General features: G+C 43.8%; 1 protein-coding gene across 2 annotated transcripts in view; it reads right to left on the bottom strand.

The window, feature by feature from the left end:
* LOC146425479 (ubiquitin-associated protein 2-like) overlaps positions 1-22,839 on the bottom strand; it is a 147,373-nt gene that overhangs the window by 114,751 nt on the left and 9,783 nt on the right. For both annotated transcript variants that reach the window (XM_085041574.1, XM_085041571.1), the window contains exon 2: positions 13,369-13,508. In XM_085041574.1, the coding sequence (XP_084897700.1) occupies positions 13,369-13,467 (99 nt within the window). In that variant the 5' untranslated portion in view covers positions 13,468-13,508. The remainder of the gene's footprint in view (positions 1-13,368; positions 13,509-22,839) is intronic.

Below are 22,839 nucleotides of genomic sequence, written 5' to 3'. Positions count from 1 at the left end.
ACAGGGGTTTCACCTGCTTGATCTCAGCACACGTCTCACAGTTATGGATAACCTAGAAGATAAAGTCCATGGTTAAATCCACCCCTTGGTCTCCTGCCCACTTAGAGGTGGCATCTCTGCCCTGATGGCCTGAGGCATCATGGGCCCATTGAGCTAGGAACAACTCTCCCTTATACTGCCAATCCAAATCTATCTGGGACACCTTTATCTTTGCAGCCTGTGTCCTAGGTTGCAATATAGATGTATTTAAGTATTCTATTACCACCAGCTGTGGGCCGTTAGCTGTTATCACCTGCTAATGACCCACCCTGGATGACAGACAATGGGCCATCAGGGACCCACCACATGACTCATGGACTTATCCCATTGTGGGATGCTCTGCTCAGGAGGGAGGAGCCAGGTGTTCCCACCTGGATATAACCTGGCCTTGGAACTGCCTGAGCTAGCCCTGTCTACTAGGTTCCCAGAGGACAAGAGCTACTACTGGACCTTCAACTGGAGACCAGACCTTCACAGGATCACTGCTTGAACTGAACTACTTCAGTTGGACTGCTACCACCACCCTAACAGGGTGTCAGGTTGTATTTGACTTTGTCAGTGCTTTTCCTTGTATTATTTCACTTATTTTTACTTTCATTCTTGACTTGTGATCTCCCACTGGTTTGTTTTCAAACCAATACATATTTTGGCGCCCAACGTGGGGCTCGATCTGAAGTAAAGTCAGAAATATAATTGTTATTACAGAAATCCTATCACCATGATGCTCAGCCTGTCTATGTGGGTACTGTATCTTACCCTCTATATTTTCCCTCAAATGGGAAACTATCTGCCCGTCGTATTGCTCCTGTTGCAACCAGGGAATGGCATGAGAATTGCTCTATTGGTTTATTATGCCTATTGCATGGTAACCTGTGAGGCGATGAATGCCATTCGTTATATATACTCGACTTTGTCTGCCTGGCCTAACCTGAGCTGCTACGTCTGGGACCTCCTCAGCAATCACACCCACCCTCTGGGGCTAGGAGGAGAGAGCGGTTTCTTCCAGCATTTCAGGCCAGGCACAGCCGTCTTTGACAATATTGAGTTCTCTCTGGATGCTAAGGATGGCATAATCTTCCTGTCAGTTCTGTTTTCTTTTTTCTCTGTGACCAGCACTGTGTACATCATGCTGAGGAACAGAACAATACTTCGTGTTGTACAGCATCTTCTTGAAGAGGAGGAGAAAAGAAACAAGTCAGCAGGCCCCACATCCACGCAAACTGCCACCAAGAGGAAAAGAACCAAATGAGCAGTCAATGTCTCAACACAAACCATCGCCGAATCAGAACAGCCAAAGCCAGTAACGGTTGCCCCTGTCCAGAAAAAGAAATCAAAGAGCAAATCAGTCCGCATAGCGACTGATGAGGATGCGGCAGGACCATCTCACCCAGCAGAAGAGACAGAGACGGAGATCATCACTTGCTCTCTATCCCTGGGGGAGCTGCATGACCTATGGAGGGAATTCACCCGGCAGGCAAACGAGTCCATCTTGACCTGGCTGCTCCACATCTGGGACGCCGCAGCTAACGACGCCATTCTGGACAGAAGTGAGGCCAGGCAACCAGGATCTCTGTCTCAGGATGTGGTCATTGACCAGGGGATTGGGAGAACCCAGGAAACTCTCAGCCTCTGGCGGCGATTGCTGACAAGTGTACGGGACAGATACCTGTGTAAAGAAGACCTCCAGATGCACCAAAGAAAATGGAACACAATAGAACAAGGTATCCAATGCCTGAGGGAATTGGCTGTGCTAGAGATCATTTTCTTGGAAAACGAGAGATTGCCTAAGAGCCCAGATAATGTCCAGTGCACTTCACAAATGTGGCTAAGATTCACGCGGCTCGGACCAGAGATATACTCTCGTTACCTGGCAACACTGCAGTGGAGGGAAGGCGAAGACAAGGTGGGCGTGTTAGCAAACAAACTGAGAATTTACAAGGACACTGTCACCGCTCCACTACGCACCCGTGTCTCATTGGTGGAAACAAACCTAGCCGAACAAGTCCGGAGCTTGATTGAAGAGGGCCACCAGAAACTAAGGAAAGAGCTCAAAGAAGGAATTTTCCATGCCTCACCGAAACCAACCAGAGTCTCTGTCATAAGGAGCAGACGTTCCCCAGCCAGGGAAAGAAGACAAACTCCGTGACGTGACCTCTGGTTTTTCCTACAGGAGCATGGGGAAGACATGAGAAAGTGGGATAGGAAACCCACCTCCTCCTTAGCAGCCCATGTATGCGAATTGAAAAGAGAAACATCCACTTCAGGAGGCTCATCTAGGTTCAACACTGCCCCAGTCTCTTGTGGACAGAACCCCCGACAGCATGGGAATGACAATATGACTGATCCTCTTGAAGGGACCTCAGGAACACATTTACAGGAGGAGACCATCGTGCACCAAAACCAGGATTAGAGGAGACCTGCCTCTAGCCAGGTAGAGGAAAGGGATAATCGGATCTATTGGACTGTGTGGATCCGATGGCCTGGCATGTCTGACCCACAAAGATATACAGCTTTGGTTGATACCGGCGCTCAGTGCACCCTGATGCCCTCCAGGTATGTGGGGACTGAATCCATTTCTATTTCTGGGGTGACAGGAGGATCCCAGCAGCTGACTGTACTGGAAGCTGAAGTGAGTTTAACTGGGGTGTTTCTGCCACTCGTTCCCATTGTGACTGGTCCAGATGCCCCATGCATCCTTGACATAGACTATCTCAGGAGTGGATATTTCAAAGACCCAAAGGGACATCGCTGGGCTTTTGGGATAGCAGCCGTAGAGACAGAAGACATAAGACAACTGAATACCCTACCTGGTCTCTCAGATGACTCCTCTGCTGTAGGACTACTGAGAATTGAAGAACAGCGGGTACCAATCACTACAGCAACAGTGCACGCCGGCAATACCACACTGACAGAGACTCTGTGGCCCCCATCCATAAGATGATTTGGGAACTGGAGAACCAAGGGGTGGTCAGCAAGGCCCACTCACCCTTTAACAGCCCTATATGGCCGGTGCGTAAGTCCAGTGAAGAATGGAGACTGACAGTGGATTATCGTGGCCTGAATGAAGTCACACCACCATTGAGTGCTGCTGTACCGGACATGTTGGAACTTCAGTATGAGCTAGAATCCAAGGCAGCAAAGTGGCATGCGACCATCGACATTGCCAATGCCTTTTTCTCCATTCCTCTGGCAGCAGAGTGCAGGCCCCAGTTTGCTTTCACCTGGAGGGGCGTGCAGTACACGTGGAATCGACTGCCCCAGGGGTGGAAGCACAGTCCCACCATCTGCCATGGACTGATCCAGACTGCACTGGAAAAGGGTGAGGCTCCAGAACATTTGCAGTATATTGATGACATCACTGTGTGCGGGGACACAGCAATGGAAGTATTTGGGAAAGGAGAGAAAATCATCAGAATTCTCCTGGAAGCTGGTTTCGCCATCAAGAAGGGCAAAGTCAAAGGACCCGCCCGGGAGATCCCGTTCCTGGGAGTAAAGTGGCAAGACGGACGGCATCAGATTCCTTCTGAGGTCATCAATAAGGTCACCGCAATGTCTCCACCAACCAACAAGAAGGAGACGCAAGCTTTCCTAGGCGCCATAGGCTTTTGGGGAATGCACATCCCTTAGTACAGCCAGATCGTGAGTCCTCTCTACCTCATAACCCGCAAGAAGAATGATTTCCACTGGGGCCCTGAACAGCAACAAGCTTTCACCCAGATCAAACAGGAGATCGCTCATGCGGTAGCCCTTGGCCCAGTCAGGACAGGACCAGAGGTAAAGAATGTGCTTTACTCTGCAGCCGGGAGCCATGGTCTGTCCTGGAGCCTTTGGCAGAAGGTGCCTGGTGAGACCCGAGGCCGAGCACTGGGATTCTGGAGTCGAAGTTACAGAGGGTCTGAAGTCAACTACACTCCCACCGAGAAAGAAATCTTGGCAGCTTACGAAGGAGTCCAAGCCGCCTCAGAGGTGATCGGCACAGAAGCCCAACTTCTCCTTGCACCCCGACTGCCAGTGCTGGGGTGGATGTTCAAGGGAAGGGTTCCCTCTACCCACCATGCCACTGATGCCACGTGGAGCAAATGGATTGCCCTCATCACGCAGCACGCCCGTATTGGAAACCCGAATCGCCCTGGGATTCTGGAAATTATAACAAACTGGCCTGAAGGTGAGACTTTTAAATTATCTTCAGAAGAAGCAGAGGAGCAAGTAGCACGTGCCGAGGAAGCACCCCCGTATAACAAGCTGCCGGAGAGTGAAAGACGCTATGCCCTCTTCACCGATGGTTCCTGCCGAATTGTAGGTGCAGATCGGAAATGGAAAGCTGCAGTATGGAGCCCCACACGACAAGTTGCACAGGCTACCGAGGGACAAGGTGGATCGAGTCAGGTCGCGGAGCTTAAAGCCGTCCAGCTGGCTTTGGATATTGCCGAACGAGAGAAATGGCCAAGGCTCTATCTCTACACCAACTCCTGGATGGTAGCCAACGCGCTGTGGAGATGGTTAGATCGCTGGAGAAAGGCCAACTGGCAGCGCAGAGGAAAACCCATCTGGGCTGCTGAGATTTGGCAGGACATCGCTGCCCGGGCAGAAAAGCTGACCGTGAAAGTTCGATATGTGGATGCACATGTACCTAAGAGTCGGGCTAATGAAGAGCATCGTAACAACGAGCAAGTGGACCGAGCTGCCAAGGTGAAAGTGTCACAGGTGGATCTGGTGTCACAGGTGGCCACATGGGCTGCTACAGCTGCCATCATCTTGGGAGGAGGGGGCTTCTCCACCATCTTGTTTTCTTTGTTCCCAGGGGGACGAGGTGACTCAGCACCTTTGTATCTACTGGTTATTGCCGGTTTTTCTTTTTAGCAAACTGTTTTTTTTTCACTTATCTCTTCCCGCATTCATTTCTCCTTATTAGTGAAAGGGGAGTGGCTAAAACTAAGGGAAGGTAATTCATTGTGGAGTCTCCACCCCATATAATTGTCTTAAACTAAGACAGTAACAGAGTTAAGTACTCTGCACTACTTCACATTTTCAAAGTGTCATGCTGACAGCTTCATATGCCAGTAAGTAACACAAGAGGAGAGCCTGCTCTGGAATTCCCTGTGCCAGCCCTGGTGTCACCCTCCACAAAAGCCTCCCAGGTCAGTGCGGTGCTCTGTGTGAAGGAACTTGCTCTCAGTATCTATTGAGAGCTCAGCAGAGAGCAAAAATAAAAGGTCTGCTGGTTTCAGAAATTAGGTCCTGATGATCCATTTTCTTGCTCTGACTTCAGCCTCCTCATGCCCACAGCAACTTTTTAGCTAGTGAAGAGATTTCCTTTATAGACATCCAGAGTAAAAGCATTCAATGTAATTTCTATATAGAACATGATGGGATATTTGACCAGAAACCATTTAGATTCATTTCTTCTGTAAACCAACTTTTTTCAAGTCCATGTTAGAAGACAAAAATATACAAACTTTATCAAATTAGTAACAATATCTTTAGTTTTCCTGTGTAAGGAGAAAGCTTAGAAACACAAGCAGGTACAAAATCACTAACATTTATGCCAGTGGATTGCACACAGTGAGAAAGGAGTAGTCAAATAGAAAACCCAAATCTATTTGCACTTCAACCATTCTTGTTTCTTTGAGCTTTTAGCCCTTCCACCAGCATGGCGCCCATCAGTTCTGGCCTTGAAGATTCCCTTAATCTTATCAAGATAAAAGGGGGCAAAAGGAATCCTTTTGCCATTGAGCACAAGAAATCACTAATAATATTAATGACTTATGAGAATTAATTTGTATAACCACTCCTATCCTGAAGAATGGAATGAATATTCATGAATTTTACCTATAACACTGTGTCTTTGGGGTACTGAGGTATGTGTGTTTGGTGGAAACAATTCCCCACACATCCGGTGCACTGAATAAAGCAAATACCCACTTCTCTGACTTGGTCTCTGAAGTGTCTCTGAGCTCGATTGGGGCGAATAAAATTGGCACCCCAGATGGGACCCTGACTCTGCTCAGCTGCCAGATCCAGGGGTAAGCAGACCTCCCAGTTGAGACCCTGATTTTTCAGGGGGAGCTCAGCTGTCCTTTGGCTCACGGCGGGAGTAGACTAAGGACCATCTGCACCAAATTAAGGTATTTGCTACTTTTAAAATAAATGCCTGCAGGTCCAGGGTGCTAGTCCCCGAGGGTGGGTTGATACTGGGTCTCCCGAAATTAGTCCCGGGCAAGGGGTTGGACCCCTGGGGTTGGACCCCGCTGTCAAGTAAAGGTACTTTTAAAGGGTTGGACCCCGGGGTTGGACCCCGCTATAGTGAAAGGTACCTTTAAGGGGTTGGACTCCACTGTACTACTCCACTGTACTACACCACCATACTGTGATTTTTGTTCTGTCTGTCGTTATTTTGTTACTGTGTTACTGTGTCATTATTTTGTTACTGTGTGAGTGAAAATGAATGAGAAAAGTGAAGCGACTGGCCAAGAGTGAATGAGTATAAATCATATATAAACCGTTGGTTTGGAGTATCTGGAGGGGGGCAGATTGTATTATTTAAGGGAAAGATTTTAGCTGCTGAATTGAAAACACTCAGACCCCAACACCTTTCTAATATTGCTCTATTTGATTTTGCCTTTAAAATTCTGTGTTTTGTGTGTGGAAACAGTTGTGAAACTTAAACTTAGTGCACGTGTATTAATTGTGAGAGGAAGTGATATTGTCTATTTGCTCAAGTGCTTTTGAAATTTTTTAATGTGTGTGCATGTACTGTGTGTGCAAAATTTTACCTGTGTTAATTTGTATTTTTGCTGGCATATAAATTTATGCGGGGACGCCCGTGAGATAAAAATAACTAATTGAATCTAATAAGTACCTCTTTAGAACTCCTGTGTGTAGCTGCTGAAATATGGTTGTATAGAATGTTTTAGTAGATAGAGCTTGCAAGTAAATAGAGTAAAAAGGAAGGAAAAAGAAGGAAGAGAGAAGTATTTCAAGACCCTCCCCCATCTTGCCTAAAATTTTGGCAGCTGACCCAGGGCGAGCTGCAATTCCCTGTATCCTCCCCTTTCGGAGTGGCAGGAGCAGTGCAGAGGTGCGAGGCTGGATGCACAGGCTGGGGGCCTGAGGGGAGGTGCGGAGCCAAGCTGGAGCTGTGGGACAGCTGTGAGCTCAGCACCAGGCAGTCCCTGACCCTGCCAGCCCCTGGGGCAGGGCGGCTGTGGCCTCCCGGCCTCTGTGAGGCTGCGGGACACACCCTGGTCACCTGTGGTGCTGCTGGCCTTGCCTGCTGAGAGCCTAGGAGGGGGGAAGGGCTGCGTTTGGATACTGCAGAGGGAATGTTTAGAAATGTGGATTGTCTGTTAAGAGTTCTGTCTATGTCAACAGAATGACTTTGTGGGACAATGAGCACCCTCAGGCAGTAGTGCGGGTGGGGGCTGGAGGAAGGGCAGAAGCCCCTGAAAAAACTGGTTAAAAAGATACTGCAAATGTATGTAAGAAAAGATGAAGAAAAGGCAAAGGCAAAAGTGATGCCAAAGGTATTACAGCCCCAAAAGAATAAACTGCGAAGCCCCCGGGGCAGAGGAGCCAGAGCCAGCAAGACCTGGCAGAGGCATTCCCTCTTCAGCAAAAGAAAGCTGATCAGAGCAGCAGCTGATAAGAGATCAGACTGCTATCTGCAGGGCAGAGTCACTGAAAGCAGGAATGTCTGTAGAAACAACTGAATCCTCAAGAGGTTCAGTCCTCTCTGTATGGTTTGTTGTCATGGCAAGTAACTTTTGCAAAAGTGCTGTTCCCCATGCTTTGAAAATTTAGCAGCCACTTTTGGAGAACACGGTGGCCTGATGCTAATTTTGTGAGTTGCCAGATCCAGTGGCTGGCAGCTATTCATTGTCTCAGAATGTAGCCAGAGGCTGGCTGCACTGTCTGCAAAAGTTGTGCAGCCAGGGCTCTGATGGTAAATGAAGCCCGAAGGCTGACAATAGCAATATACCTCATAAGTTTCACACCAAGCTAAAGATTTATAAACTCAAAGAACGTCTGAATAGATGACCAGCGCAGTTATTGTACTGTGAATCTTGTCTAGTAAAACAAGAATATTTAAGAGAAAAAAAAACAAAACCAAAAAACAAGGGGTTTGACAGCCTCCTTAAAGAAGTTGAAGAAAGCACATGACTGCACAACATTCAGGTAAGCAATCTCCAGACCCGAGCTAGGGAAGATTTGCGAGGCACTCCCTGGTCTGGGGAAAAAATGTATTTAGTAGTGAGTCTTCAAAAGTACTAGAAGAGTAACAATTTAAAAGATACACTATCATTAATGAAAGAAAGTTAAAATAAGTGAAACATTGCCTCTCACATAGTCAGCTCGTGCAGCAGAGCTGTAAGTGCTCGTAAAGTCCTGCAGAGTATATCGAGATAAAATAGTGAATACTTTTACTAATTCTAAATATGCATATAGAGTAATACATGCATTTAAGAAATTATAAGAAAAAAGTTTATTAACATGCAAGAGTAAAACATTAGTTCATTAAATCTTAATTTCTCACTTATTAAAAACTTGATTTGTATAAGAATTTCCAATAGAGAGTTGAAAGAGGCAGGAATTCATCCTTCTCCCCACTCTGACGTGTTATCACTGTGCAAGTTTGTTTTAACATCCTTCAGTGTGTCCTCATCAGATAAAAAGCTGTGTGAGACAAGGAGCCACTCAAGACACAGAAGCAGGGGAACTGCTAACTTCCCTCACGACTGTGAGATCTAGGGCCAGAGACTCCTCTCCAATGTGAAACTCCAAAGAGGACACAGAAGAACAATATTGGACAGTATAATATGCAGTAAATTGGTTGGGAGCTGCAATGCCAAAATGAAACACATTAAATGGTTTTGCTTTTTGTATTTCCAGAACAGTGTTATCCACAGTCAGCTATCCTAGCAAAACCTTATAATGATTGTAATGGCAAGTATGGCTTCAGATGCAAAGGGATAAGTAAGCCACAAAAAAAGAGAAAGGTATATGAGCTTGAGTCTAAATTTGTGAAATTGAAATATAACAATAACAAAATAATTTTATTTTAAAATGAAAAGGTTTCAAAAGGATGGCTAGCTATTCTACTAAGTATTTATAACTGTTGCTGTTTAATGCATATTTGTTTGTCCAGTGTTTGAGAATGTTAAGCCCCACAGGGGGAAAGTGCTGCCTTTGAGAAATCGCTAAAAGTCATAGACCAATCTGCCAGGCTTTGGGCTCTGCAATTTAAAAGATAATTTTAAATTTAAAATAGCAGTTAAAAGTGCCATTTTTCAGTAGCAGATTTGAAGTCCTAGAAAAAGCTCACAAAAGCGTATAAAAAGATCCTAAACGTCTGTTGATTTATGTGAGTGGCTAATATTTGTGAGCATATTTTTTCTGTAAATTAAAAGATAATCTAGATTTACGGAGAGTAAAACAAAAGACTGAAAAGGAGAGAAAAGATAGCCTAATAGATCGCAAGCAAAAAACTAACAGTATGAAAATCTTAGTCAGTTATCCTTTATGCTTTCCTCTTTCCTTTCTGCTCTGTTTGCTAGAAGTTCTACCAAGGTGAGGAAGAAAAGTACCCCATTTTACAAGCAAGAAAAGCTATCAGTGGTCCTGATCACTGTCTGGAGCCATGATGTGAGCTGCCAAAACTAGAAAAATTAATGTCTCTGCAACACTTCAAAATGCCTGTGTGTGTGGTGTTTGGGGAAGGGGCAGGTCAGGTCTTGCCCTGGTGAGAGAGTGAACTGCTCCTTAGCCCCAGAGCATCCCAGCCCTGCAGTGAGGTCCAGTCATGGACACAGCAGAGGCAGTGCTGCACAGAGCTCCAATCCCAGCCCTATAGTGGGGCCAGCCATGCACACAGCAGAAGCAGTGCTCCATTCTCCCCATCCCTGACTCCAAAGAAACCTGCTAGGGGATGGAAGGCCCAAGAAAGCCAAAAGAATTAACATTCCTCTTAGAATTTCTATAGATTCTGTCTTTCTTCTTTTTCTTCAAAATAACTGCTCAACCAGTATCTCTCCACATTAGTGTTGTTCCTCAACTAACAAAGCTTACTCTGAACTTTATATAAACCCACCAATTTTCACGGTTTTGCCAGGTAGTTTATACCCTGGCCTGAAGTAAGTAAACTAAAAAGAATCTTTCTACCATTGTAGAGACCATAATGAATGCCACTGCAGATGCCATAAAAGCACAGCAAATCAAGATTAAGAACATCTCACAATTAACTATAGATTTGCTGTATGCCAGAGGAGAAAGAGTATGTACCGTTATAAATACAAGCTGTTGCAATGTTAATCCTAACTTAAACAAATGGATGTAATAGTTATTTGTGTTATTGCATTGTTATTTACTGTCTGCAATAGTAGTTATTGTTGTATGATATTATGTACTTGAAATTGCGATGCTTATATTCAATGGCAAAAGTACAAATTTAGATATGAGATAGAGAAAAGTACTTACTTTCATGACATACGAGATTTGTAAAGAATTACAAAATTACAAAAAGAAAAGGGGGGATTGAGAAAGTAGTAGTCAAATAGAAAACCCAAATCTATTTGCACTTCAACCATTCTTGTTTCTTTGAGCTTTTAGCCCTTCCACCAGCACGGCGCCCATCAGTTCTGGCCTTGTAGATTCCCTTAATCTTATCAAGATAAAAGGGGGCAAAAGGAATCCTTTTGCCATTGAGCACAAGAAATCGCTAATAATATTAATGACTTATGAGAAGTAATTTGTATAACCACTCCTATCCTGAGGAATGTAATTAATATTCATGAATTTTACCTATAACACTGTGTCTTTGGGGTACTGAGGTATGTGTGTTTGCTGGAAACAATTCCCCACACATCCGGTGCACTGAATAAAGCAAATACCCACTTCTCTGACTTGGTCTCTGAAGTGTCTCTGAGCTCGATTGGGGCGAATCAACAGATAGAATTGAAGATTCAGGAGGAAAAAAAAAAACAACAAAACCCCACAAGATGTGTTTACTACACAAACACCAAATCAGTGTCATAAGTTTTGCTTTTTATTTTCCCCAGTGAGTGTTTCTTCTTCCTTTTTAAGGCACCATTGTTACAAGTGACATCATAGTATCCTATAAAACAGTATAATTAAATTTTAATTGCAACTAAGAAAATGGTAGCATCTTAAGACAGCTAGAACTTTACTCAACCTTACAAGATACATTATCTTTGCAGCATAACAGAGTGAAGGAAATTTTTAACAACTTCGAACTACCTGAAAACAGAAGTGTGCAAAACACAAAATGACAGTAATAGGCCCGGATCTTAAAATAAAATAGTATATTTGTTATCCAGAAACAATGAAAAAGAACTGTGATGTAATTTCTTAAATAACCTAAATGATGTTCAATGTGACTATGACAATGAAATCTCCATTTGAGAAAGCAACATTATTCTACATTCAAAAAATGAATCAGTGGTAATTGAACAGTATCATCTCACGTTTTTGTTGATCTGTAAAGCATAAGGAGGGAGGTTCATCTGATAGCTAAACAATAAAAATATACAGTATACTAAAACATATCTGCTGTATATTAAATAACCATCTTTTCCACTGAAATGACCAAACCAATATCTATTATGCAAGAGGTAGAATAACTGGGAAAAAATGCAGAAAAATGTCTAAGACTTAATGCTTAAAATCAATTAATCACATCAGTTGCAAATATACCCTAGTGATAGTCAGTGCAACCTCCCACTGAGAGCATGTCCCATCAGAGTAGCTGCTTGGGGCCAGACAGAGATCCCACAACCTCTCTAATCCATGACAGTGTTAGTGGTAAACAATTTTTTTTCCTTTTAACAGCTGGAATTTCCAGTGTTCCAACAACTTGTGCCATTGTCTCTGAGGCTGGCTTCACCTTTTCTATACTCTTTCATGAGGTATCTGAATAGAAGACAACCTGGCCTTGCCTTCTTAGGGATGAACAAATCCAGTTCCCTCAGTCACCACTCATTCATCCTGTGCTTCAGCCTCTCAACCATCTTCACAGCTCCTCACTGGACTTGCTCCCATTTGCCAATGTCTGCCTTGCACTAGGGAACCCAAAACTGGGCAGAGTACTCCACTGCTGTCTTGCAAACATCAAAAAAGGGGAACATCACTTCTGTCAACCTGCTCATTATACTCCTGCAGACTTACTTGTTATAAAGCAAAAACAAATTCAACTTCATTTGTTGAAAGTCACTTTCTAAACCCACACATTAGCATGAATCACCACTATGCAAAGCACTGTAACACAAGGAGATAAGGGCTTGAGGTCACATAATTAATATTGTACAAAGCAGAAGAGCCCCTCCATGTTAAAGATCAGTCTAGAAAATAAGACAATTTCCCAGGGGAGCACCTCTAGACTGAGAACTGAGGCAATTCTTGAATTGAAGCAAATTTTGAGAAGTACCTGACAAGAGAATAATGAGTTGCCAGGAACACTCTAACCCAGGCAAGCACACAACTCTGCTGCTGAGAACCAATGTCGCTGTTGAGCAGCTAGCAGAGTAATGAAAGCACCAGTTCTCAGTGGCAAGAAGGAATGACCTTTATTGTTTTGATTTCATCACATATATAGAGTTCTCAAAAGTTACCCAGATTGGTCAGTCAGAAGCCTTCCCCCAGGCCTGATTGGCTAGGCCTGCACTGTCCAAGTTCTGGGACACTGTTCCAATAACATCCAAACTTTATCTTTATTTATAAAACACAAGAAGAATTCTCGTGGGAAAAAACCTGTGCTAGCCACAAACCAAGACAATGGGGTAAGAGCTTAATTTCAATCTTGCAGATACTCAAAATAACTTTAGTCTGCTAGTGGACGACCATCTTCATTTCATTTTGTGAAGGTACTGGAGAAGAAGTTTAGGATTTTGTGACTTGCAAATATACTGAATCATGCTGTAGAACACAACATGCATCTAACAAAGCTTTTCCCACCCACCTAAATTCCTCTATTGACCAGAAATTTTCTAGCATCATGAGGCTGGCATATGAAAGAGCTGAGCTCTGAAGACACTAAGGTAACAGGACAGAAATCCTGACAGGGACAGGCATAGAATTCCTCACTCATGGGAAATGTTGCTGAAAAATACAAAGCTCCTTTAGAGACAAGAATACAGGGACAACTTAATTCTGTGCTGGATTACTAAGCAATTAAAACAAGATATCAAACAAACAGACTTTTCCAAATTAGACCATAGCCCTCCTCCCCCCATCTTTTCTGTTTTTATTGACTTAGGGAAGAAACACATCATTGCATGCTCACTTTCAACTCAAAGAACATTATATAGTAGCACGTACCTGTACTATGTGTTTCTGTGGTTGTGTTGGCTGAGAGGTTGAAATTTGCATTTTGTCCCTAGTGCCCCGGGTACGTTCACTGCCCACCGAAGTCATCATATACAGTATATACAAAACAATGTATGTACAAAATAGAAAATCTGAAAGGAAAAAAAGAGTTAAGGCAGGGTACTGATTCAATACTCAGATAATATACAAATGTAGTAGATTGAACTCTTCCTGCCTTTACCACAAACTCTATAGAGAGACTCCTGAGAAAGCAGCTTCAATACACTATTATTTGATTTATTGCAATCTTTACAGTAAAGGGGTAAATGAAGTGGATAAAAAGCATTTTTGTCAGTTGTCTGGGATCTGTCTAGATCTCTACTTCCAAACAACATCTGTATCTCACAGCTTTTCGCAGTTATTTAATATATAGATATATAGACTTTTCTATCTGCTACTCTGCTGAGGTTCCAGCTCCAGCTGGATCACTCCTTAAATTTCTTTAATATCTGCTGTTTTGTTTTGATGCCTAGAATTTAACTATTCATATCCACTCAGAATGCTAACACAAAAGTCACATTCACAAACCAAGCCATTCCTTTCTTCACTATCATTAAACTGCTTTCCTGCGCATATACGTGAAGTCCCACTCTACTTCCCACTCTCATTCTCTCTTATAGAAAAATTATTATCCATACCTTTAAATACAGCCTTTGTAGCCAATATTTTTATGTTCTCCCTCATACTAATAAAATTATTTTAAAAACTACATATTACCCTGCTTTAAACATAGCTTGGTTGTATGGCAAAAAAAAAAAAAAAGAAAACTCAAACCACACCCACCCACCAGTGCTATCCCATTTGTGGCAGTCAGCTTTCATTCTAATTCATCCTCTATCATTAAAATTACTCTGAAACAAGAAATTTATTATTCCCCATGTTTTTACAGCATCTGACAAGGTTAATTGACAAGTATGGTTTGTAGTTACTTAGATAAATGGAATCAGATCTCTTGACTGGTCAGGTCAGTCAACTGCCTAGTTTCCATCCCATTACACTGGGAAGTAAAACCTGTAAATTTAGGGAATCAAGGACAACCTACAAGTGGTGTACCTGGGCAGAAGGAGATGTGCAAACAAGCAGTCAAGTGCTTTTACTGCAGCCCCGATGTATGAACGTGCCTCAGCACACAACTTGTCAGGGCAGCGGTTTTGGTGCAAGCTGGTTAGCACTGAGTTCAGTGCACAATAATGCTCAGATGAAAACTGAGCACACTGCTGTGATCGTATGGACGTGTTCAATACCCAACTGCTCACTGGCATTCACAAGGAATGGGTACTCAACAATTAAAGTATCAGTCAACTCATCACAATTTGAGCATACCACAATAAGCAATGAAAAAAGAAAACCAAGCACCCTTAACAGAGAATATGACAGAGAGCACTTGCCTCTCAGAAAGACAAGCTAATAATTTCACATGTGATTGTCTGGATTAGCCCATTGTGATTTAAAACATATTAACTCCACTGGGTCTTAATTTGCTGTTTAATTCATACTTGTTTTTCAGGATGAAAGGGAAAAAGGCATGCACACAAATATTTGAAACACCCCTGGGGGGATGAAGCAGCACAGCAAGATCAGCCTGCTGTGAAAACAGAGCCCAAACAACCTGTACATAACAAGATCTTTAGAGAATATACTCATCTTGCTGACTGTGCAACCCATGAGCAGCACAATTTGGCAACAGGTCTGAAGCAGAAAACCAGTGAAGATGAGAGCCTCTTCCTGGCAGCAGTATGAACTTGCACTTGTGTTGCAAAACCATGAATAAAGACTTTAGTAGTAGTCATGCTAAGGCTTGGAGGGATCAGTAGGCCTGAGTGTAAACAGTGTTGTGTAGCGAAGTTGCCAGTAGCGATCAAAAGGATCAATAGAGCATACTGATGAGGGTAGAAAGACTTGTCTAAGGAATGTAGCTATAGAACAGTTTGTTTATTTAAGTAATCTGCTAAGTGGAGTGTGTGACTTATCTAATAGGGTGTAGTAGATTAATGATGATAAAGAATGTTCAGTTAACGAAAAACAAAGTCACAATGTAATCATAAATCAGGTAGATGTGTCTAGAAATCAAATTCATTAAGATGAAGCAATTTGGAAAGAAAACATATATATACTCAGTGATTTTGTAAAAGGTTGGGGCTCTGACTTTTGGACGCGAGTCCCAGGTCCCCAGGGCCCTCAATAAAGCACCGCATAAAATAACTTCGGTTGTTTTGTGTTTCCTCGGTTCGGGCAACAGTTTTCTGGCGACCGCGGCAGGACTCCGAAGGTGGCTGGGGCGGTTCACGTCCTGATCTACTCCACGCCGGCACCGGGTGATTCTCAGGGAGTCATCGGTTCGTGCCCGACCCCCGCGCCTGTCGGACAACTGCAGGAGGTAAGCCCGTAAGGTGCTTTATTAGTTTAATACTGGGTACCTGCCCATAAGACGAGGCGGCGAACCTCGCAGGGTTGGGTTATAGACGTCTTGGGGATGCCTAGGCGCTGACCATAAGACGAAGCAAAAGCTACGCAGGTTCAGCACTTGCCCCTCGCGGCGACGAGAAGTGGCAAGTTGGTTGGTTTGGTTGCTGTCCTCTTTCTATACTTGGTGCTGTTGATATCTGTATTCTCTGCATGTTACCTGTTATTCTCTGCATGTTACTTTCTGTTTTGCTATGATGCCTTTTAAAACCTTTAAAGCATTGGTGCAAGCTAATGGTAAAGTACCGGGGAACACCCCATTAGGATGCTTGCTGGGAAGATGGAAAAGTGCTGGGTTTTACCAAGACTTAAGCAAAGGAAAAATGATAGATTTTTGTAATCATGTGTGGCCTCTCTATGCTTCTGAGGGGGGACCGGAATGGCCTGTCAATGGTAGTGTTGATGAGAACATAATTAATTCATTGATGTATTATCTAAGGGATAATGAGAAATGGGATGAGGTACCTTATTTGGATTTGTTCCGTCATTTGGGGTCTAAAACAGAATGGCAAAAGGAGTGTGGTATGCTATTGTTGCAAGCGGGGACTGATGAAAATGAATGTATTGGGTGCAAAGCGCGTGAAGCCTGTGTGAAATGTGCAGTACGGTTTTCTAGTAAAGGTGAAGATTTATCTTTAATGGTTGCCCCCCCTTGTCCTGTTCCCTCTGCTCCACCGTGCAGAAGTGGGGAGGGAGACATAGATGATACTGATACTGATGAGGATGAGACTAATGAGGAAAATAATATACAATCCCCGGAAGGACTTGGAGTAAGTCATACCTCAGTCACCCTCCGTCCCCAAACTCCTTCCCCAAGCTCCCGAAGCATACAAAGAACCCCCATAGCGGCACGGACTAGACAGGGAAGGCGGAATCAAGAGGAACCCCGAATGATAGCCCCCTTAAGGGAAGCCATGGGCCCCCGTGGTGAGAAAGTTATTATTAAAGTACCTTTTTCTCCAGGGGATTTGGTGATTTGGAAACAATCAGCTGGGAGTTATCGGGAGGACCCCGAACGGGTGGCCAGGGTGGTGAAGATGATAATTAAAACTCAGAATCCGGATTGGAATGATTTACAAGTGTGTCCTAGGTTGCAATATTGATGTAGTTAAGTATTCTATTACCACCAGCTGTGGGCCATTAGCTGCTATCGCCCACTCCGGATGACAGGCAATGGGCCATCCGTTAGCTATTATCACTTGCTAATGACCCACCCCGCATGACAGGCAATGGGCCATCAGGGACCCACCGTGTGACTCATGGACTTATCTCATCCCATTGTGAGATGCTCTGCCCAGGAGGGAGGAGCCAGGTGTTCCCACCTGGATATAACCTGGCCTTGGAACGGCCTGAGCTAGCCCTGTCTACTGGGTTCCCAGAGGACCAGAGCTACTACTGGATCTTCAGCTGGAGACTAGACCTTCACAGGATCACCGCTTCAACTGGACTACTTCAGTTGGACTGCTACTACCACCCTAACAGGGTGTTAGGTTGTATCTGACTTTGTCAGTGCTTTTCCTTGTATTATTTCACTTATTTTTAATTTCAATCTTGACTTGTGATCTCCCACTGGTTTGTTTTCAAACCAACACATATTTTGGCGCCCAACGTGGGGCACGACCTGGGGAAACTCAGAAATCCTATCACCCCGGGGAAGGGGAGGAAGGGGAATTGGCCAGGGAAGGGGGGAGGATTCGCTCGGGGGAGAGGAGGATTTTTAGTCGCAGGGATGAGCCAGGGTAGACAGGAACAGTTGGGTCCTAATCAGTGTGCATTTTGTCGTCAATTCGGACACTGGAAGAATGAATGTCCAATAAGAAACGGGATTGGGATGAGTAATGTAGGGTTGATGGGAGGTTTCCCCGTACCGCCGGTAGATGGCGCCCAGACACAAGCACAGGCAATGATGTTAGGAAACTATAAGAACCAAAGCAGACTAGACCGGGATCTGAAGGTGATAATAGAAATAGGCGGACAGGAGCAGGAATTTATGGTTGATACAGGGGCTACTCACTCAGTTTTAAATAAACGGTTGGGACCCATAAGTGACACAACTATACAGGTAATAGGAGCTACAGGACAATTGGAGGAAAGGCCTTTTCTACAACCCCTTAATTTAAAATTCGGAGGAAAGGAACTGGATCATCAGTTTTTGTATATGCCAAACTGCCCTCAGCCTCTGTTTGGACGGGATTTGCTGTCTCTATTAAATGCTAAAATTATATTTGAACAGGGTCGAGTTAAATTGGAAATTCTGGATGAAGAAATCGGGAAAATATTTGCAATAAAGGAAATGGACCCGGCACCGATCCCAACAGAGATTGAACATGCAGTGGTACCCTGGGTTTGGGAGGCGGGAACTCCGGGAAAATCAAAGGTTGCCCAGCCGGTGGTAGTTGAGCTAAAAGAAGGAGCTAAACCGGTTAGGATAAAACAGTATCCCATTAAAGCAGAGGCTCGGCAGGGAGTAGCTCCGCTGATAGCACAGTTTACAGTGCAAGGATTATTAAAGGAATGTGAATCAGAGTATAATACTCCTATATTCCCAGTGAAGAAACCAAATGGTAAGTATAGATTAGTTCAAGATTTAAGGGCTATAAACGAGATAGTTAAAGACATTCACCCGGTGGTTGCCAACCCTTACACATTGTTAACATCTGTATCGGAACGATTTAAATGGTTCACTGTGATTGATTTAAAGGATGCCTTCTTCTGCATCCCACTGGCAATAGAGAGCATGAAGTATTTTGCCTTTGAATGGGAAGAACCAATGACAGGAAGGAAGAAACAGCTCACCTGGACCAGACTGCCTCAAGGATTCAAAAACAGCCCTACCATCTTTGGTAATCAATTGGCAAAGGAATTAGAAGAATGGAAAACGACTCAGGTGAGAGAATCTCCATATTCTTATGTAGTATTGCAGTATGTAGATGATATTCTTTTGGCCACAGAAGACAAGAAGGTATGCCTCCGATTAACTGTTGCATTATTGAATATGTTGGGGCAAGCAGGATACAAGGTATCCAAGGAAAAAGTACAACTGGGCAGAGAAAGTGTCCTGTACCTAGGATGTGAGCTAACACAAGGCCTCAGACGTTTGGGGGTTAATAGAATTGAAGCTATATGCTCCATTCCACTCCCTAGAAATCACCAGGAGTTAAGATCCTTTCTGGGAATGGTTGGATGGTGCAGGCTATGGATTCCGAATTTCGGCCTGATAGCAAAACCCCTATATGAGGCTCTAAAAGAATCCCAATTGAAATGGAATACAAACAGGGAGAAGGCATTCCAGGATTTGAAACAAGCATTAAAAGAAGCCCCGGCCTTGGGGTTGCCAGATTTAAACAAAGACTTTCAATTATATGTGAATGAAAGGCAGAAACTAGCATTGGGAGTTCTAACCCAGAAGTTGGGATCCTGGAAGAGGCCTGTGGGATATTTCTCCAAACAACTGGACACTGTAAGTACCGGTTGGCCGTCATGCTTGCGGGCCGTTGCGGCTACGGTACTTCTCATTCAGGAAGCCAGGAAACTTACCATGGGAAAAAGAATGACGGTGTATGTTCCCCACATGGTACTAGCTGTCTTGGAGCAAAAGGGGGGTCATTGGCTATCTTCCAGTAGAATGCTGCAGTATCAAGCTATTCTAAGAGAACAAGATGACATAGAACTCCAAACGACTAATCATATTAATCCAGCAGAGTTCCTCCACAGTGAGATGGAAGAACATGAGCTCTCCCATGACTGTGTGGAAGTGATTGAACAAGTTTATTCGAGCCGACCGGATTTGAAGGATGAACCCCTGGATGCTCCAGACTGGGAATTATTTACCGATGGTTCCAGTTTTATGGAAAACGGTACCAGGTATGCGGGATATTCAGTGGTTACAGTTACTCGAGTTGTGGAGGCACAAGCCTTGCCACCAGGTACGTCAGCCCAAAAGGCTGAGATCATTGGACTCACTCGAGCCTTGATATTGAGCACTGGGAAAACGGTAAATATTTGGACTGATTCCAAGTATGCCTTTGGTGTGGTGCATGTTCACGGAGCACTATGGAAAGAAAGAGGACTTCTTAATTCCCAAGGGGCTGTAATAAAACATCGCACAGAAGTGTTAGCATTGTTGGATGCTGTACACCGACCAGAGCGAGTGGCCGTTATGCATGTCAGGGGACATCGGAATGAAGAAGGAAAAATCTACCAAGGTAATCATTTAGCAGATGTAACTGCAAAGCAGGCAGCTCGTCAAGTATGGACTCAGATGGCTCTCATACCAACTAAGGTAAACCCTGTTACACCTTATATGCAACAAGCTCCAAAGTATTCACAGGATGATGAGAAACTAGCCATGTTATTGAAAGCTCGGAAAGGAGCAACAGGATGGTACATAACCAATACAGGACAAGTAGTTGTTCCCATACAGATAATGAAAGCCATCCTCATAGCTGAACATAACAAAAGTCATTGGGGAGCAGAAGCATTGGTAAAATTTTTGAAGAATGAAATAATTTCCAATCAGATGTTAACGTTGGCAAAACGGGTGAATGCAATGTGCCCAGTTTGTTTAAAGAATAATCCTATTGTCAGGAAACAGATTCAGATGGGAAAATTACAAGTAGGACCAGAACCGGGAGATTATTGGCAGGTGGATTTTTCAGAATTACCCAAAGCACAAGGGTATAAATATATCCTGGTGTATGTGTGTACCTTTTCAGGGTGGCCAGAGGCCTTTCCGTGTAGGACTAATCAGGCAAAAGAAGTAGTGAAAACTCTCTTGAAAGAGATAATACCTAGATTTGGAGTACCTTTGGGGTTGTCATCAGATAGAGGTCCTCACTTCATTGCTAATATTGTGCAGGATGTAGCACGGATGTTAGATATTGCTTGGAATCTCCATACTCCTTGGAGACCGCAATCTAGTGGGCAAGTAGAAAGAATGAATCAAACTTTAAAGGGCCAAATTAAGAAAATCTGTCAAGAAGCCAAAATACAATGGCCTCAGGCTTTGCCACTTGCTCTCCTCCGAATTAGAATTAAGCCAAGGGAAAGGTTAGGCGTGAGCCCCTATGAGATACTATATGGAAAACCTTACCATGCAACTATTTTAAAAGGAGACCCGCATGTGGTAGGGGATCAAGCAGTATATAATTATGTTGTTTCTCTGCATAGAGTTCTCAGTGCCTTGCGTGGAACCCTGCAGTGGAACAGACCTCTTCCACTGGAAAATCCTGTGCATGATGTTCAACCAGGAGACCAAGTATACGTGAAGAACTGGTTCACAGACCCACTGAGAGAATCATGGGACGGCCCGTATCAGGTGATGTGGCTAGCACAGTTTTTCCCATGGGAAGCTTTCTTGTGTTTTTGTAAATAAAGATAAAGTTTGGATGTTTTGGAACAGTGTCCCAGAACTTGGACAGTGCAGGCCTGGCCAATCAGGCCTGGGGGAAGGCTTCTGACTGACCAATCTGGGTGACTTTTGAGAACTCTATAAATGTGATGAAATCAAAACAATAAAGGTCATTCCTTCTTGCTACTGAGAACCGATGCATTCATTACTCTGCTAGCTGCTCAACAGCGACAAGGTGATACTAACAACATTCACAGCAATCAAAGTGGCCGGAATCGACTCCTGGATACATTACACGCGAGTCAAGAAGATGCCAACTCAGTGGGAATCCCAAGTCGTGTCCCCCACGCGATTGATTTTACGAGCAAAATGAAAATTGTAATTGCTGTATTTCTGGTTATGCTAAAAATATTACCCGTTGATGAACATGTACTTGTCACTGTTTCAGATCCTGTAATCGGAGCAATGGAAGGAATGACTGTAAACTTGACTTGTGAAATCACTGATGACCAGGGAGCTGGAGTCGATGAGATAAGTACATATTGGAGAAAAGAGCAAACACTCACTAATGTTATCAATAGTACATTTTGGGATAAGGACACACAAAGAGGCAATACCACATTACAGCTTACCAACGTTAGCATGGAAAGTGCTGGGATATATACATGTCTGGTAAAAATTAGGTGGAGTTTTGATTATAAACGAATCGCACTAGGGGTTATGACATGGCAAAGCAACTCGGCAATAAAAGTCTCACCTTACCAAGCATCAGTTGACATGTGGGATGGTCCACCCTCAAAAATAAATTGCTCATTCACAGCCCAACATGAATGTAGCAGCATGTTCACGGTTACTTGGTGGAAATTAGCTAGACGGATAATGTGGGAAAGGCCGGAAGGAAAGAGTGACCTGCAGGCAGGAAGCAATAGTGGAATTGGATGGTTAAATGATACTCAGGCACGTGTAGGGAAAAATGAGGGATTATATCTCTGTGTGATAAGCTGTGGTTCTATGATGGGGTACGGGAAGAGAGAAGTACAAGGAAAAAGTCATCTAATGGATGGGTTAAGACCTATCCATGGAATCTACCAGGCGGTCCGTGGTACTTCTGTAGTTTTAGTTTGCCAACCAGAGCGTGGAATTGTTTTCTCTGAGTTCGGATGGTGGTTTAAGAAAGGAAATGTCCAGGAAGGGGGGAAATACCAATTAGAGAAGCGATTAGGAGGCATGTTAACTTTAGTGATACAGGATGTTCAACCAGAGGATGAAGGGACATATTGGTGTTGGATTGCCCAAGATGCATGGTGGACACACGCTGTGACTTTGGTATCCCTTACTAGGGCACGAATAAATAAAAGAAGAATTAGAGATGTTGAAATTGGAAATAAAACCTGGGTTTTTCACCATAACCCAGAACAAGAAAATTTAATTGTAGGTTTAATTCGAGACTTTGGAGAAATGCAGAATGTTTCTAAAATCACTGCTTGTTTACCTCTGCCTCGAGCAGCGGGAGAACCAATTCCATGGGGAATAGTTCCCGTCACTGATTTGCCTGAGGCATATGTAAATGTAACTTGGAGCTGTAGATTGGTTCCTAATGAGTACTATGA

The sequence above is a fragment of the Lichenostomus cassidix genome, chromosome W, assembly GCF_008360975.1.
Source record: "Lichenostomus cassidix isolate B80296 chromosome W, HeHo_3.0, whole genome shotgun sequence".
In the NCBI taxonomy this organism is placed as follows: Eukaryota; Metazoa; Chordata; class Aves; order Passeriformes; family Meliphagidae; genus Lichenostomus; species Lichenostomus cassidix.
The sequence above is the reverse complement of the archived record's forward strand: the minus strand, read 5'-3'. Positions and strand labels throughout refer to the sequence as shown.